Source organism: Siniperca chuatsi, linkage group LG22 (assembly GCF_020085105.1).
Source record: "Siniperca chuatsi isolate FFG_IHB_CAS linkage group LG22, ASM2008510v1, whole genome shotgun sequence".
Lineage (NCBI taxonomy): Eukaryota > Metazoa > Chordata > Actinopteri > Centrarchiformes > Sinipercidae > Siniperca > Siniperca chuatsi.
Genome location: NC_058063.1, coordinates 12,052,544 through 12,070,169, shown reverse-complemented (window position 1 = coordinate 12,070,169; position 17,626 = coordinate 12,052,544). Strand labels below are relative to the sequence as shown.

At 38.4% G+C, this 17,626-nt stretch overlaps 1 protein-coding gene across 1 annotated transcript; it reads right to left on the bottom strand.

Annotated features, from left to right (window-relative positions):
• Positions 1–7,205: 7,205 nt before the first annotated feature.
• On the bottom strand, positions 7,206–9,660 carry LOC122870541 (fatty acid-binding protein, intestinal-like). The gene is made up of 4 exons (XM_044184800.1): positions 9,523–9,660; positions 8,917–9,089; positions 8,502–8,609; positions 7,206–8,396 (listed from the first exon to the last, which is right to left on the bottom strand). The coding sequence occupies exons 1-4, from the start codon at positions 9,587–9,589 to the stop codon at positions 8,346–8,348; spliced, it is 399 nt and encodes a 132-aa protein (XP_044040735.1). The 5' UTR covers positions 9,590–9,660; the 3' UTR covers positions 7,206–8,345.
• Between the last annotated feature and the right edge of the window lie 7,966 nt (positions 9,661–17,626).

Sequence of the window (17,626 nt, the reverse complement as noted above, 5' to 3'; positions counted from 1 at the left end):
CCTGCTGTCATGGTTACATTTTTTTCTTCTTTCTTAATGTTATGGTGGTAGTGCTTCATGAAGGATGCGTTCAGTTAATGCATTTTTTCCCCTTCCAAACCAAGCACATTTGTAGTATGGAGCCCCAAAACTGACAAACGGCAGTAAAAAAAAAGATCAGATAAGCCAGATAAGTGTTTGTGTGAGACATCAGTGGAGTAATCAAGCTAGCCAACTTAAATGAAAACACTGGTAGCTAAATGTATCGAGCACCAGCCTTTTCAACCTTAAAGGTTATATTGTTAACATTTTTATGTAGACGAATATTAAAAAAACAAAAAAACAACCCCAGAGCTTTTAGAAAGGTAGCTGTCCGTCTAATGTCGAGCGCTGTGGGTTTTAATAGCATCCCTACAATGAACTGTGCTTTACTCTTTGGATTAAAATGTTAATATTTAGCTAATGTCTTATAGTGTAAGGATGATTGAAATGTCATTTTACGGGTAAGTGTTGCAAAATAGGGCCCCTGTAATTATTATATGATGTGAGGAGAAGGGTTACCTAAAGCTAGCTAGCCATATCCTAAGATTACCAAAGATAATGTTACAATAAACACTGCACAATGTAACCTAAATCTATAGCTAATGTATAGCTATATGTTGCAAAATGAATGCATTACTCTATTACAAAAGATTCATCACTTGACCTGACTGAGTCTGAGTCTCACTCCACTCGACCATGAAATATGCAGGTTGGGCAACGAACTGGCAACCACTGGAATGGGAGGGGGGAGTGTGTCATCTAGTTGCTGCATGTCATCGATGTTATCAATAGCACCTTTAAAATATCCATGTTCTCAGCCAGCTACCTACTGCAGCTAACTTTTGCCACCAGTGACAATAATTATCCCTAAACTGTATACTTGTGTAGTATTCTTGGATAAACTCTTGTGACAGTAGCTAAAGCATTTTAGCTGGCAAGCTAATGCTGACAAAGCTAGCTAGCTAACGCTACTTAGACATTTTTAGTTCAGTTTGTCTGACGTTTTGAAAAAGGGGACATTAAATCACATGCATCTACAAAATGTAAATAAGCAATACAGCAGTACAGTATGGATTATTAACATTGACTTGCGCTGTATGGAGTAGTTACTTGAAAAGGTTCATGCTCAATGTGTGTGTTAAGCTAGCTTGTTACACTGTCCCATGGATGTTCCCATGCACACTCCCCTTGAATGCTTCTTGCTGTCTTTTACCCACAAAGAAATCCACCTGTGTAAAGCTCAATTTCCTCTTCTTCTCTCACACTTGTCATTGGATAACACCTCCCCCACAATCCCAGAGGGCCATCAAAACATGATGTGGGATCATATAAAGTGGTTTGTGTACCAGGGGAGATGGAGACCTCTCCCTGCCCTCTATAAGAATAGCCCACCTGACCCAGGGGCTGACTACTCCTGAGACAAGAGGCCACAGCCAATTTAGTTTCTCTCTTCGCTGTCTCCACTCTCTTCTGTCTGCTCAGTCACACCAGGTGGCACACACCAGCTTGTCACACGACACACATTGGTCCATGCCTGGAGGGGTTACACACAGGGTGTCAGAGCAGAGTAAAAGTGGGGGATAAAAGTGCTTGCGTGTGCATGCGTGCGGGCAAGGGGACATAATCATCTTGGTGCATGCATGCATACGCCCAACTGACAACACTTTGTAATGGTGTTACTCCCTTTGACAAGTCCATTAAAGAGGTGTTTCTGTCCTCTTTCACTCATCCTCTTCCAGCTGCAGCATGCTAGACAAAGGTCCTTGGTGAAATGAGTATGTATTTTCTCTGCACAGAACGGTCAGAAGTACAGTTAAAATTTAGACTCCGCTTTCCTTTATTTGGACATCAAGGCTTGGATTTTGTTTTCATTTCCCTATCATCTGTGTTGCTTGATTCACTGCAGTAAAACATTGACCGCTGCTTATAGGCAACCATGGTGTGCAATCATACACCACAGTTACAGACAGTGCCTGAAGAGTCTGTAGATTCACAGTGTGTCCATGATCCACTTAGCACTCCAGCTCCCAAACCTTTTTGACTTTTGCCCCCTTAAAATGATGTCTACTTTCGACCCGTCAGAGGTTTATGTAATATGTTTAGGAGTTGTGAGCAGTTCAACCAATGACTATTTTCCCCTTTTTAAATCATTTTATCGTTTTTAGAGGCCTGAAGGGGGTAAAACTCTCCTAACTAACCTAGAGATCACAAGACGTCTACAGCCAGGCTGTGAGGACGTACTTACGTACAGCGGTGCTATGAGCTGAATGCTAATGTCAGCATGCTAACATGCTGATGTTTAGCAGATAGAATGTTTGCCATGCTAACCATCCAAGTTTAGTGCTGACCAGCTGACAGGTCAGGGGATCGCTGTCATAAGAATTTGGTGAGATATTCCACTCTGCTGAATATAGATATTTGAGTTTGCTTATTAGCTGTTAGCTTGGCTAAAGCTAAGCATAATTTTGTACAGAAATATGCCGGGGTCTTCTGTTGGCACAGGGTTTAAATATGGTCACCATGTAATTGCAGGTGTCTCCCCGCATTTCCTGTCACTTTCCAGTCTCTTCTGTCTAATAAAGGCTAACCTATAAAAAGACCAAAAAATACTGGAGGAAATATGGTTTTGATTCTCTCCTATCCTTTTTATCTTGTGACCCCTAAGATCTATCTTGCAACTCCTGTGGGGGGCCCTTACCACCAGGTTCGGATTCCACAAAGTATTTACAAAGAGCCTTACCTTGTTAAGAAGCATTTTACTTACATTTGTACATCTAGATTATCTAATATTATTCAGACATTGTTATACATTTAATCCCAGCATTTTTAATAATGGCGTGCGAGTCATGAGTGAATCGTTCAAAACGAACATTCTTTTTACTGACTCGGGAGTCACTAACTCGTTCACTGACTCACCCCTCCTATCTGCTACTACTAGATTGAACTGCAAACTGGCAAGAGGCGTGTCACTCACACTATTGTGCAATTCTTATTTTAACTGTATTTGTGGAAATGTATCAAGTTAATTACTGTATTAACCTAGTCCTGTGAGAAAAGCAACCACTTTGGCGCTTGTTTCAACTCAGTACTCGCTTTCCCAGCCCAGAGCCAGCGGAGGTCTGACTTGGGCTGCACGAAGGTCCATGCCACAGTCAGTAACCGTCCATGAATTTTAATTTGTCCCTGTCTTTAGTAAAAAGAGTCGAACCTCCCATCTCTGATTTTTAAGGTTGCAAAAGAGGAAGTGAGAGTAGTGAACAATCTGGTCAGATTTTTTTCAAACTTGATGTTTAATTATGAAATCATCATCATCATCATCATACTTTTCGCCTAATCATAATAACACTTCCAAATTCACAAGGCTGGTTAAAATCACATCTGAGTATGTACAGTGACATGAATCCTAAATAATTATTAAGTCTGAAGGCATTTGAAAAGGCTCAGATACAGAGTTCAGCACTGACTAACTGGTGACTCATCATTCAGCAGCCTGCATATGTCTCTGCAAAGGTCTGCACAGTCATTGTCTAAACAGTGATTGGCCAGCCGAAAGCCCTGACACTCCCCACCATGCTGTTGGTGTCTTTTGTTATCGTTAGTCTTCCAGATAAGCTGACGCCTTCAGAGTGAGTCAGTGAATTTGATTTCACAATGGGGGGGTTCTTCCTGCACTGTCCTTTCTGTGCTCCCCTCATCTCCACTCGCAGTCCTTTGTCCACCTCTCATTATTTTTCCTTCTCCTCTTCCTCCTCCTCCTCTCTCATCCACAGCTCCCATCTCCCTTGGGTGGGCCCCTGCTCCCTCACTGTTGTAGCAATCAAAACACTGAAGGCTAACTCTTCCCACTACTTTCCTGTTTCTCACTGATTTCATGTTGCTACAGTCTTCTCTATGATTCCAGATAAGTACAGAGAGATATTATTTTAATCATTTGAGTTGAGATCCAATAATTTATGTAAGTGTGTGTGTCTGTCTGTACAAATAGGGTGTGTGTCATATGATAACTTGACTGAGGATGACATCACAGAATGGCAGAGGTTCTTTCTCTCAGAAAACAAGGAGCTCCACAGCGCTACCCAATGGTTATGAAAATACATTACAGCATTCATCTACAGTACATGACAGTAGTCCCATAATCAGTGCTGGGAAAAGTATTCAGATCCTTTACTTTGGTAAAAGTAGCAATAACACAATGTAAAAATACTCCATTACAAGTAGAAGTCCTGCATTCAAAACATTTGAACTGCTGTATATACTGTTGGTTTGTTTAAACTATAGTAGGCTAATTATTAACCTATTTGATCAACTTCATCCGCTTTAAGTGTAAAATCTAAAATTGCAAACTACCAGTGGTGGAAGAAGTAAAAGTAAGTAATGCCATAGTATAAAAATACTCCATTACAAGTATAAGTATTAGCAAAAAAAAGTATCAAATATAAAAGTACTCATAATGCAGAATGGCCCCTGTTAGTGTTATATTATTATTATATTATAGTGACCTGTACCCAACTGTATATTTCATATACAGTTGGGTACAGGTCACATGTTTTGTATGTAAATCTTAATCTTAAAAGTAAATATATCTGTCAGATAAATGTAGTGGAGTTAAAAGTACAACATTCCTCTCTGAAATGTTGTGAAAAGTATAAAGTAGCACAAAATGTAAATACTCAGGTAAAGTATAAGTATCTCAAAATTGTACCTAAGTGCGGTACTTTAGTAAATGTACATAGTGACTTTCCACCACTGCAAACCAAACAGTAACTACAACTATCAAATAAATGTCGCAGAGTAAAAAGTGTGTATGTAATAGCATAAAAAGTACCTCAAATTTGTACTTGAGTGTAGTACTTTCATAAATGTACTTACTTTCTTTTCACCACTGCCTATAACTCATTAAAACATTTTCTATAAGACATTTTTTTGTAAACTTAATTTAGAAAAAAATCATGCTTAGATTAATTAATTTCTGATACAACAATAGTTTGTTGTGAACTATGTTTATTATGCTCAAAATAAATTTTATTTATACACTGAATGTATATTTGGGTCTTAAAGGCGGTATTGATAACATTAGACAGCTACAGTAAAAGCAGACGTTAACTAGCGTTAGTGTTAGTGTTGTGTTGACCCAACATTAGTGTTAAGTGTTTCTTGCTGAAAACAAATCTTATAGCGGGTTATAAAAACAGCTGAGCGCCACACAGCAAAAAAAGTGATACTTTGATTCTGCACCTTAATTTTTTTTATTATCTACATAAAAATGTTATCAATATAACCTTTAAGCACACTGATGAATAGGTAAAAGATATGCATTTTGCAAAAATGGGCTGATATATTCCAAAAAACATCAGGTACTAACTGTAAGACTGGGCACAACAGTATTATTAAAAGTATTGCTAATTTAAATATGGAAAACATGAAAGTCACTTTGGACAGCATATCCAAACACAAAGAACAGAGGCCCGCCAACCCAAATTTCGTTGCACTAAAAATCTTGTGGCTCACAGTCTTCGAGCCTCACAGCATCTGAGGGGTCTCAGAAGACTACACTCCCCATGGTGAGTTCAGGGGCAAACCGGTGTTCAAAGCAGCCCTGCCTCTGCCAGATTAGCCTTGTGTGCGGTGGGTTTATACCTCCATGAAAGAGGTTGCCACTCAGTGCTCAGTGGGGGGGCGATCAATGCGATCTCAGGCTGTCCAGGTTTGGATGGGTGTCTGTAGGGATGTTAATATCTTTACTGTTCATTAGTTATCAAATGTGCTTGAATGAGATTTTCTGGTCTATTTTCAATTTTGCAATGGCTTTTGTGATTCAGTATTGTTATTTATCATCTTATACTGGAATCATATTGTGATGATATGATCACAACACTTTACAAAATTATGTTGTCTAGATTAATGATTCCAAGCTACATGTGGTTAAAAGTTAACAAAACAAGTTACTGAAGGTTTTGTTTTACACGTTTGAAGATATTTGTCTGATGTGATGTGTAACAATGAGTGCACTGCACTGAAAATTAGTCCTCTATTTTGTAATATAAATGGAAAATACTCTAAATATTGTGATATAGAGCTCAACCCTGTTGTATGAAAGCCCATTTCTGCCAGGAAAAGAACAAAATAGATGAAGTTAGTCATAATGGAAAAATATAATGTTCACAGTGAGTCAAATTTTTTACTTTTTATCTCATAATTTTATCTTAGTAAGTAAACATTTTTGACATACTATGAGTGTTTTTATTTTTTATAACTTTTCATCTATTTTCTTTCTCTTCCTGGCAGAAATGGGCTTCCATACTATTGTCCAACCCTAATACACAGCATGAAAGCTATTTGCCCACATCCCTGGTGAACTCCTCATATCGAGATGATAATCAGCTCTACACTGGTCATTTGTAAAATACAGAATTAATGTAAGCGCCCAGAATACAGTAGGGTAAAACAGCACATTATGTTCTAAAAGTTCTTGGTGCTAATCCAAAAGAGTTTTTAAAACATTTTAAATAATATTTTCAGCGTCAAAGGATTCCAGCTGTCATACTGTACTGAAGTACCTGGTGCAACACTAAAGTAAAAGTAGACACAGGTCGCCATCTTGTGGTCAGAGAGACTCAGTGCATAAATACTCTTAATTTCTTTCCCATTTACCACTGAAAAGCAAAGACTTCATGAGCAATTTCACACAGAATGAATGTCAGCATTTTTATAACCCCATCATGTGAGAAATCCTCATTTCCCTTGTGTGTTTCTCTGTCTAGCTGTCTGGACCCGCTGCTGCGGATAGCACCCAAAGGCCAGCACATGACAGCACAAGGCCCTGCTGTCATCATGTGATCAGACCGCAGTCATGCTGTGTAGGAGAGGCTTTAAACCAGAGTGTGAAATGCTGTGGTAATGTGACATGTCCTCAGAATCCTTCCCTTAATCAAGACAGCGATTATGAACTTATGATGCTCATAAAATGTAATCAAGACACGCTCTTTGTGCTCAATCCTGATGGCTTGATAACACTTGAGGCAGTTTAACTGACCTGGAGGCAGCATCATTTGCAAGTTTGTAGACTTTTGTTAGATTAGACAGTTAGATTTTTGTAATTCATTCATCAAACTTCACTCACATTTAATACAGTGCATAAATTATTCTCAAATGTGTGGAAAAACATCATCAATATCAGACTCAAGTGACACACAAAAATGGCTTTATTGTTACAAACTATATAATATGTAAGAATCATTAGTGCAAATGTATTTCCTAACTGTTTAAAGACAACATCTAACATGCTGTGTGGGATCATTACTGTGCTGCTTTAGGCTGCTTTCCATCACAATGATGAAGTCTAGCGTGGGACTAAATGCTGTTGTTTTGAGGCAGTTGACAGTATGGTGAAGTCAAGTTTAGGTAAGCTGTGGTCCATCTCTACTGTTGCAGACATTTAAAGGGTAAGTTTACCCAAATTACAACAAAACAGTATCTCACTTATCACTAGTTGTATCTAATTAGCTCATATTTTTGTTTGTTTTTTGCTCATATTTTGAGTTATTCATCTCTAAGATTTCTGCATCCATCCCAATACTATAGAGGTGGAAGAATTTCCATTGGCATTGCATAGCATTGAAAATGCCATTTCAAAAATTCAGTTGCATATATTTCTAGAAACAATGCACGCGTTATCTTGGATAATCCATAAACATGTGAGCAGTTTTCACTGGAACTACATTGTACCAATGAAGAAGTCCCTCTGAAAACTGTTGACATGTTCTGTGGATTATCGTGAGTAACCAGGACCTTGTTTCAGGAGAGACATGCTGCCGATGAATTAAATTTAAATGACATTTTTCAAAGCGTGGAGAAACACAAACGAAATTCCATCCTCCTCTTTTGTATTACGATGGCAATATAAATCTCAGATACAAATATCTCAAAATCTGGGCAAAGAAAGACCAAACTTTGGCCGTCTCTGGGATACTGGTTGTTTTCCTGTTGTTAGTTGTCGCCCTCTCTCACACTGAATATTTCAGTTGATTATGTGATTTTATTCACCTGCCTGCCCTGCTGCATGTAATTAAGTAAAGTTAAAGTGTAAAATCGTTTCTGGGTTTGTGTCAACACCTGTTTAGTTTTCCAGACATTTTTACATTGATAATTACAGTGCAGTGCTGTCTTAAAACTCTGGAAAATGTCAACATTTTTGAGGTATATGAAGCAGAATCCCATAAGAATATGCTTGACTTAGCCACATCTCATTGATAGAAAAAAAACCCCCATCACAATCTATATCATATCATCTATATAAAAATAAAAAATGAACTTCAGACTCCAGGTTACTGCTTCTTGAATATCCTCTTAGCATCCACTCCCTCATAGTTGTAACTCTGCAGGGGAAAGGGGAGAGGTGTGTTACGTTCTGGAGACGTTTATTGAAACAAACAAATTAACATATTGTACGTCATTGATGAAATACATCTGGACCTACTGACCTGTACAAGCTCTCCTCCCACCAGAGCTCTAGTGGTGGTCAGGACCTTGTTGTTGTCTTTCCTGGTGAATGTGCCTTTCAGCGTGTCACCCTCCATCTCCCACATACCCTGGTTAAAAATACACAGTTGGTGATAGAAGCTCTTTAATGCACTTCTTATGTTGTGTTACATTTGTGTATATTTGCCGAGTTTCATCGGCAGTCTATATCCGCTGTAGAGTATTCACTGGAACTTTTCCATTGCTTTCAGCTTTGGCTTTAGTTGGCTTGGTTTGCGCATTCCCCATTAGCGATGAATCCATCAATCTTGAAAATAAACCGTATTTTCCTAAAACAAACCATTTCTTGTTGCATTGAAATTATAAAACAACACCTGGACCAGCTGCTGTTGGTTTAGTAATACCTGAGCTACTCACTGAGACTTCAGTGCCATCAGCCAGGCTGTAGTCGAACAGGACGCCCAGGGTGAAGTTGAAGTCTTTGGTGCGGAAGGTGCTGGACTCTTTGATCTGAAACTTGTCCCCGGTCTGCTCGATGGTGATCTTCAGGTTGTCGTGCTCTGCCAGCTTGCGCTTCATGACATTAACACCTTAATTGTTAAACAGAGAAAATAGAAACATGTAGCTGGATTGGTGCCATTATGGGATGAAATGACGATTATTTATTGAAAATAAATTTGGAAGTGACAATTTATCTTCACTTAGAGGAAAAAACAAATAACTCTGCTTGTATTTGTATCTAGTCTGCTGTCCGAGTATTTGACTGTGTCCAAGTCCAAAGCAATTTCTTAATTTAGCTACTGCTATTATTATGGGTAGCACCATAAACACCTCAAACTTATCAACGCCTCACTGCACTGTGTAATACTCATACAGCAATGTCAAACTAAATGGAAACACATGACACAGTTACACTCATTGCCCTTTATAAACTTGATCAGAGGTCAAGACATAGCAGGAAAAAAATAGAGCTGAAGTACAGCATGACCTTAGTGACCCACTCAGCGTGATCTACACACTCACCCATTTGCTCCATGAACTTGTCATAGTTGTCGTTACGGTCGACCTTCCAGGTTCCGTTGAACGCCATGTCTGCAAGCGGGGTGAAGGCAGCTGCTGATGAAGCACTAGCAGACCGTGGGATTGTGAATGCCCATTGGCCTCCATTTATATACCCCCCCCACACACACACACACACCCTCCCTTAGGTGGCATGGTAGATGCTTTTCTTTATCTGCTTGATTATCTGTCTGCTGATGTGGCCATTTCAAGACTGTGTCAAATGTAGGGTGATTGCTGCTCGACCTCGAGGATACACTCATAAAAAACTGGAGGGCAACTTCTCTCGGTGAATCTAGCACACTTAAACACTGTCGCACTGTTCTGCAGGAGAGGAAAAAAAATGTGTGGGCTGTTTGTGTGGCTGCCCATGGCAGTCACTCAACTGAGCCACTTTCTGGTCCTCAATCTTTTCTCTGTCGCCCTGCTTGTGCCTGACATGGAAATGAGTTGCAAAGGACTTTCTATCTGACACTGACGACTTGAGCTGGCATGCTTACAAAGAAAGTAGAAAAATATACTGGAAACTTTGTATTTGTCCAGAGTTAAAGGACCATACCAGCGTGTTTGCATAGTAGCACTGTAAATCATGTATACTTTGTAACATATAAAAAACTTTGTCCTTCACCCTCCGCGGGTGGTCTCGTCCTTCGAGCTCGGGTCCTCTACCAGAGGCCTGGGAGCTTGAGGGTTCTGCGCAGTATCTTTGCTGTTCCCAGTACTGCACTCTTCTGGACCGAGATGTCTGGTGTTCTTCCAGGGATCTGCTGTAGCCACTCCTCCAGTTTGGGGGTCACTGCCCCGAGTGCTCCGATGACCACGGGTACCACTGTTGCCTTCACCTTCCAGGCCTTCTCCAGCTCTTCTCTGAGCCCTTGGTACTTCTCTAGTTTCTCATGTTCCTTTTTCCTGATGTTGCCATCACTTGGTAATATAATATATATATATATATATATATATATATATATATATATATATATATATATATATATATATATATAAAACATCTGACACTTATTAATTAGGATTATGTTGATGATCTATTTCTACAATTCCAGGCAGCCATTGGTTTTCATTCATGTCTGTATGGGTCTGAAAATCAATTAGACTTGCTTATGTGTGATCCACACACCTGAACCTCAAACCTGCATTCATTTTTGTCGGCTTTAACCCTAACCCTTATTGTTGCATGGTACTGTAGTTTAAGCACAAATGGATTTTAAATGACATTTTTTTTAACAAAACATCCCAACCTAAGGTCTTACTATCTTTTTCTGGAGCTTTCTACCATATCATACGGTCTTCATCAGTGGAAAGAGTCTGCCCAGTTGTGATGGAGATGGATCTGTTGACATGCAAGCTCAGAAGCTATTACAATTTCATCCATAGCACTTTTAGGACTTCTTGGAGGAATAGTTTGACATTTTGGTTAACATGTTTATGCTTTCTTGCTGAGAGTTAGATGAGAAGGTCGGTACCAGTATCATGTTTGTACGTTAAATATGAAGCTACAGCCAGCAGCTGGATAGCTTAGCTTAGCACAAAGACTGACAACACCTCTAAATGTTACGTCCCGGACTATTTCTGGGCCAGAAGCACTTCCTGGAGTTACACTTCAGTTTTTGTAATTTCATTTTCATTTCCCAAAATTCCTTTAAGCATTAAAGCTCATTCTTGACCTGAGCATACTCCGCTGATGAAGATCATGTGATATGGTTGAAAGCCTGGAAAAAAGATAGTAAGTAGACCTTGAGTTGGGAAAGTGTGGTCAAACCACTATTTCCAAGATCAAACTTCTCCACTGAACTGCACTTATTGTTCAGATTTTCACGTCATACAGAAATAAATGGAAACAAATGCAAAATGTGATTTGTGATGTAAGAAACAGTCGGGTAATAAAAAGGGGTAAAGCGTGTAAAAACAAACACTGGTATTGTCCTTTAAAGTACCAAAGTAGTTGTCATTCAGCTTGTGTCCTTGGACAGTGGGGCACTATAGCTGCATTCTTGGGGCGAATAGCTTTGGACTGTTGGATTATGGACACTTAGAGAATACTGAATACATTGTTCCCACTCAGTCACCACCAGACTTGATAACATTTATTAAATATAACAGCATTAGCAGCTGAGCGGTTTGGGAATGAGACAGGTAAATCTAATGTGTTATAGAAAGAGAAAGACACCTATAGATGACGATAGCATATAATGTTTAAGCTAAATAGTTATCACAGTTACAATTCCTCATGCATGCTGCATGGTTAAAAATACATTTGGGATCGAAGCTAGGATTCACAGATGAATGAGTGTAGTTTGTGTCACACAGCATGACAGATGTTGTTGTTTATAATAGTTGAATGATAAATCTATGGGGGGAAACCCAATTCCTATGCTCAATTTATCTGATTAATGAGCTTTCAGTGTTCAGTAACATAGGCATAGAAATAATAGCTGTGATGTTTTCAGCGTCACTACAATATAGATGGGTAAACACTGAAATAGTTTAGCTAGATTTTCCTTAAAAGGGTCTACTTCAAATTTGACTACAGGGATGGGAATGCCAACTGATATCATTAAATGGTCAAATTTGACTTTAAAACGCCTTTCAAAGTCATGCTGATTTTGTTGATAGGTGTTTAAAGTGTGACGCAGTATATTCTCTCACAAAATGAGATGGATAAGAATCACATCTGAGTTGCAGAGTGACCTTTAACCTGGGTCCCCAGTTCCAAGTGTAGACCTGAATTTTAATTGATAACATGTATAAATAAGTTTAATCTTTAATGCCTGAGTACCAGCACACACTCTATTAAGTATATATTTAAAAGAATAGATATGTTTCAAATTCAAATTAGCTCACACTTTGATGCATATTGTAAACATGTATGTTTTGTATTTCTAGAGGCCCTTATCAGAATCTGGCAGCAGGCCGATCAGTTACATAACATAAATGGGATGTTTTGTGATTTATCTCACTGACTGTAAATGTCATTAAAAAGCAATGATAGCATTGCGAATTAGTGTCTGATTATAGCTGTGTCTCCTATCCCGTAATCCCTTTTACTGCTGTCAGTAAAGACAGTTTGTACTTTGACTCACCTGACAATTTGTACTTTAGACGTTGGTTTGATGCACATTTGAACTGACACCAGAATGAGATTAAGACAGATGCAATTTTAGTTTTATATATCAGCTTTTATCGATAGTTAATCCACAACCTGTCCGCCAATCCTCAACCACCTTCACCATGTTGTTTATGATGATGTTGCAGCCTGTAGAGATTTCTCTCTGTGTCTCTGGGGCCACTTTGATGTCACACACTGATGTAACTCTACATAATCTCACTAATGACTCTGTTTTTAAACATATAATCAGTTCAATTATCCTTTTTCCATATTGCTGTGCCCCCAGTGGTCTCAGTTACTTTTATTAATGTTAACACCACATCTGGCACTGTTAGTTACATTAGGGTTACATGTCTATATATATATATATATCTGTGTGTGTGTGTGTATATATATATCATACAAGTAAAACAACCCCATGGGAAACATAATATATACAGTATGGCATTTGTCTAATCACTGCATTCATTGATAATTATCAGATTTTTCCTTACAGATTGTTCTTTTTCATCACCTTGATGCATAAGGTACTTGGTAATTGGACAAACCATTAAACTGCATCACATGCAGGCATTAAAAGAGACTGTAATCTTAAGTTAAATCTTTTTAATTCCTAAAAATTCAAGCTCAGCTGCTGGCATTGGTGTCAATACCACAGTGTAGAAATATTCAATAATACAAGTAAAAGTCCTGCATTCAAAATTTTACTTAAGTAAATGTACAAAAGTATTTGCGTCCAAATATACTATATACTACATACTATATACATGAGTACTCATTATACAGAATGGCCTATTTTAGAATAATGTATATTATATTACTGGTTTATAAACATTGATTAATTGATTATTGTATGTATCACTTTAATGCTGCAGCTGGTAAAAGTGGGGCTAAACCTAAATTGTACTCAAGTACAGTACTTGAGTAAATGCACTTTGTCACTTTCTACCACTGGCTGCTGGTGGTGAGGTGTCACATGTTAATACTGGTTCACTCAGAATGATTTAGCTAACTGAAGTAGCGCTGAAACAATTAGTAAATTAGTAGATCAGTCAAATAGCAGAAAATTAATTAGATAATCAATCATTTAAAGCCTGTGAAAACTTGATTTCAAATCTTATGTATTTCTCTATGACACTGAATATTCATGACTACATAAGCAGTAATTAAAGTTAAATTTGGAAAAAAACGTCTGAAGTTATTATTTATTACGAGTTAAACACTCATGAGCTCTACGGCTTCTGCTTCTTTACGACTGTGTGGGTGTGGTTTGATCAGATTTGATTGACAGTCTTCCAGGCAACATAAGCAAACAGTCCCACAAATGTCATTAGATTCTGATTCAAATGTTAAACTCTGACCGATGCACTGAAGTACATGACATTTTCCAGCTGAGCCCCCCCAGCCCCCACCCACCCCCCCACCTCAAACCTGTGAGAAAAGTACAGACAAATACAGAAATATCATGTGGCATAACCAAAATAGTTCAAACTTTGGCAGAATATTGTGTATTCATGTAGGACCCCATCGCTCATAGTAAGAAACCGATTGAGAACATAGGTTTTCAGGGCCTTTAAGTCATTCTTCAAGCAAAAATACACACATTTGATGGTTTCAGCTTCTCGGAATTTGCTGCTTTTGTCTGTTTTCATCTTTAGGTTTTGGACTTTTGGTCAGACAATGCAAGGAATTTATAGATGTCCCCTCGGGCTCTGGGAAATAGTGCATTTCTCTCTATTTTGTAGACCAACCAATTAAACAATTAATCTATACAATAACTGGTAGATTGGCACAAGCATATAGTTATACAATTGACATAAATGCAAGATGAGGAAACATATAACCAAATGAGAGGTAAAAAAGAAAATACAGGAAAAGAGATGAAAAAGAAAACATACAATTCATGCACCCACGCAAATCTTTATTGAGGTTTTTTAAAAACATATTTTTCTAAATATTGTCCCATTACTATGAGATGTATTTGTCTTCAGTCAGCTTGTTTAATCAAACCTTTTATGATGTACTCTAGCTATGCCTCTGCTGCTGTGACCAGAAACACTCTTCAGTGCTGTGGTACTCCATCTAGTGGACCACTGACACAGCTGCTGTGTGCACTTCACTTCCTTGTTGGCAGAATGACGGAGTTGCTAATGTTCAAACTTTCAACCTGCTACAACAGTTAGTGAGATTTGGGTGAAACCTTTCAGCTGCTGTTTGGGGCCTAAATGTATGTTGAGCAAAGTTTAACCAACCACACTTAACTAATTAGACTTTTTCGTCTTAAGTGTCACAGGTTTGCCAGGTTTTATTTTCTGATTTCAACGAATTTCCATCAGGTTTCCACTGCCTTCAAGCCAGACAAAACTTACCATTGCCTGCAGCATCTGACTGCAGTCCTGAAAAGCCCCAGATGCATACATACTGTAAGAATGTATGTGTAAAACACAATCCTGTCCTAAATATATCCCTGGTGCCTCTGAAGAGTAAGTGAAAGTCAATATTATTGAGGCTCAGCAATGAGGCAATATTTGAATTTCAAATGAGCCTCAGACAGTAGAGAAAGCTAGCATTCAGTCACCCTGACAAGAGTGTACACGCATAGTGAAGAGGCGGGCACATGACACAGCGCTGACAAATAGCCGGTACATTATGCTGAATGAGAAACACTGTTTCAGAGAGGGGAAATGGGATAATTGATCCACATTAGGAAAGAGTGACCTAAAGCACTCAGTGAGTGCCAGTGTAAGGCAGAATGTGAGTGTAAGGCAGAATGTAAGTGGTGTTAATACATCTTCTCAAATGAAGTAGGAACTTACAATCCCTGCATGTATAAATACGATGATTTCTGCAGTTGAATGAAGGAACTTGTGCAGGTCCATTTGTACAGTTGCAGACCATACAGTTAGTTTTACAACAAAGTTACAGCATTTTAAAAACCCTTTCCATTCCATATTAAAAATTCTACTTGTCAAAACTGTGAAACATAACAGAAAAACAAATCCTCGTCTTAATTGTTGGCTCTCTTCTTGGTAATAGCTTCTCCCCTATCTCGGTCATTCAGCGGTTCACCCTTCCATATTTATTTTCCTCTGTCGACGGTGCGTTTCAACTCTGAGAGAGGGATTACACGCCTGGCTTGGTCTACATCCTACAGCCTCTGCTGGGACTGGTGCTGCCACCCACCACAGGGCCTCGGCTGCTCCGGGACTAGTACCAGCATGGCTGGGGTGTGGGTTTATAAATGATCCGGGACCAGGCGCCATGCAGTGCCACCCCCCGAGCAGACCCCCGGAACAACCCTGGAAGGCCTATGTACATGTACTCACAGAATTAAATGCTAGTGTTACACCACAACTTGTTAAAACACACTTATTAGATACGACTGTTCCTCTAGCCAGAGCCATGTTGCACTGATAGTCTGAAAGTAACTGTAACATATAGAAATGCAATTAAAGACAGAGTAAAAGCAGTTAAAACAGTTAAAGGCAGGTAAGGCAAAATTATTAAGAATGGTCTTAAAGTTACATTTTGGAATTAGTATTTTGATGTTAACATGGCTTTACACCAACAATACAAACAGTAAAAGCAATCTTTTCTAAAGGGTTTCTGCTACGGGATTCCTGAAGCATCAGCTAATTATTAGAGGGAGTTCACTGTGGAGTTTCAGAGCAGCAAAAATGAGATATAACATGGCCATTTTCCAACATGAGCTTTGTAGATAAATACAGTAAATACCAGTGAGACCAACTGACCTTATCATATAAGATGCAGTGTTGTGTTTTGTAATTATCTCCAGTAATAAAGCTGAGAGAATCTATGCATGGTATGGAGGCAGCAGCGTGTCTATAAATGACTTCCCCATAATCCACAAGAAGAAACCTGCTTCAGCAGTTCAGATGGAAGCTGCATCTGTTTTTGTAGAAAATACCCAGCCTTTGTTGCAGGTTAACAACAAGGGTTGTCTACAGGATATTTTAATTAATAAATTAGAAATGAATTGGGCTATGTATATGAGATCACAAACCTCCACCAAGGCTGCACAATGTCTTAAATAGAAATTCTGTTTAGCATCTGGATTTTCATCTAAAACACAGTGGTAACATTTTTATCTATATTGTCATACAGGTTGATGAAGCAGTTCATTAAAAAGAAACTCTTGAAATGGAAAGAATTATTTTTTAAATTCCTAAATCTGCAGCTGAATCCTGATCTGCATGCAAATTAATAACGAAATCTATGGCCAACTTAAAAAAATGACTGAAATCTGTTAACAGGTTTTTGAGACATCCTGTTTGTGTAGAATAGCCACCAAACTTCTTTTCATATGTATTTTAAAAAGTATTATCATATATTTTCCACATGTACAGTATTTATCATATATATGAATGTAAGGAAAATTGATATGTGGTCATTATATTTTGTGACATATTTTTAAGATGCCAAGATATGCAGTGTGTACTTCAAACTATATGTAGAATACCTTTTCATATTGCTTTATGTTTTTTAGGCATATGTTTTTGTACGTTAGCATTTGAGTCTTGAAAGAAATGCTTTTTGATAAGAATTGATATGAATTAAAGATAATCGTGTCTGCTGACACTGTGCGCCCTGTGTGTGTGAGTGTGTTCTGATTAAAAAGTTTGCACAAAGTTGTTGAGCTCTTTCCAAAAGGTCCATGAGTGTGTCTGTGTTTCTGTACAAGAATGGTCCTTTAAAATGGCAGAAGTCATATTGTACCTCCTAAGAAGGTCCTTGGAGTACAGCAATAAATGTAAAACATGAAGCTATAATTCCCACACTCCAGCTTGATTGAAGAGATGTTAATTACAATCATCTCATCTCCCTTGGCTGATTTTAATTTGCACTCAGTGCATTTGACCCAATTTTGTTTTAATGAAGTTGGCATTTTCAGTAAAGTTCAGATGACTGAAATGTTTCAGCAACTTT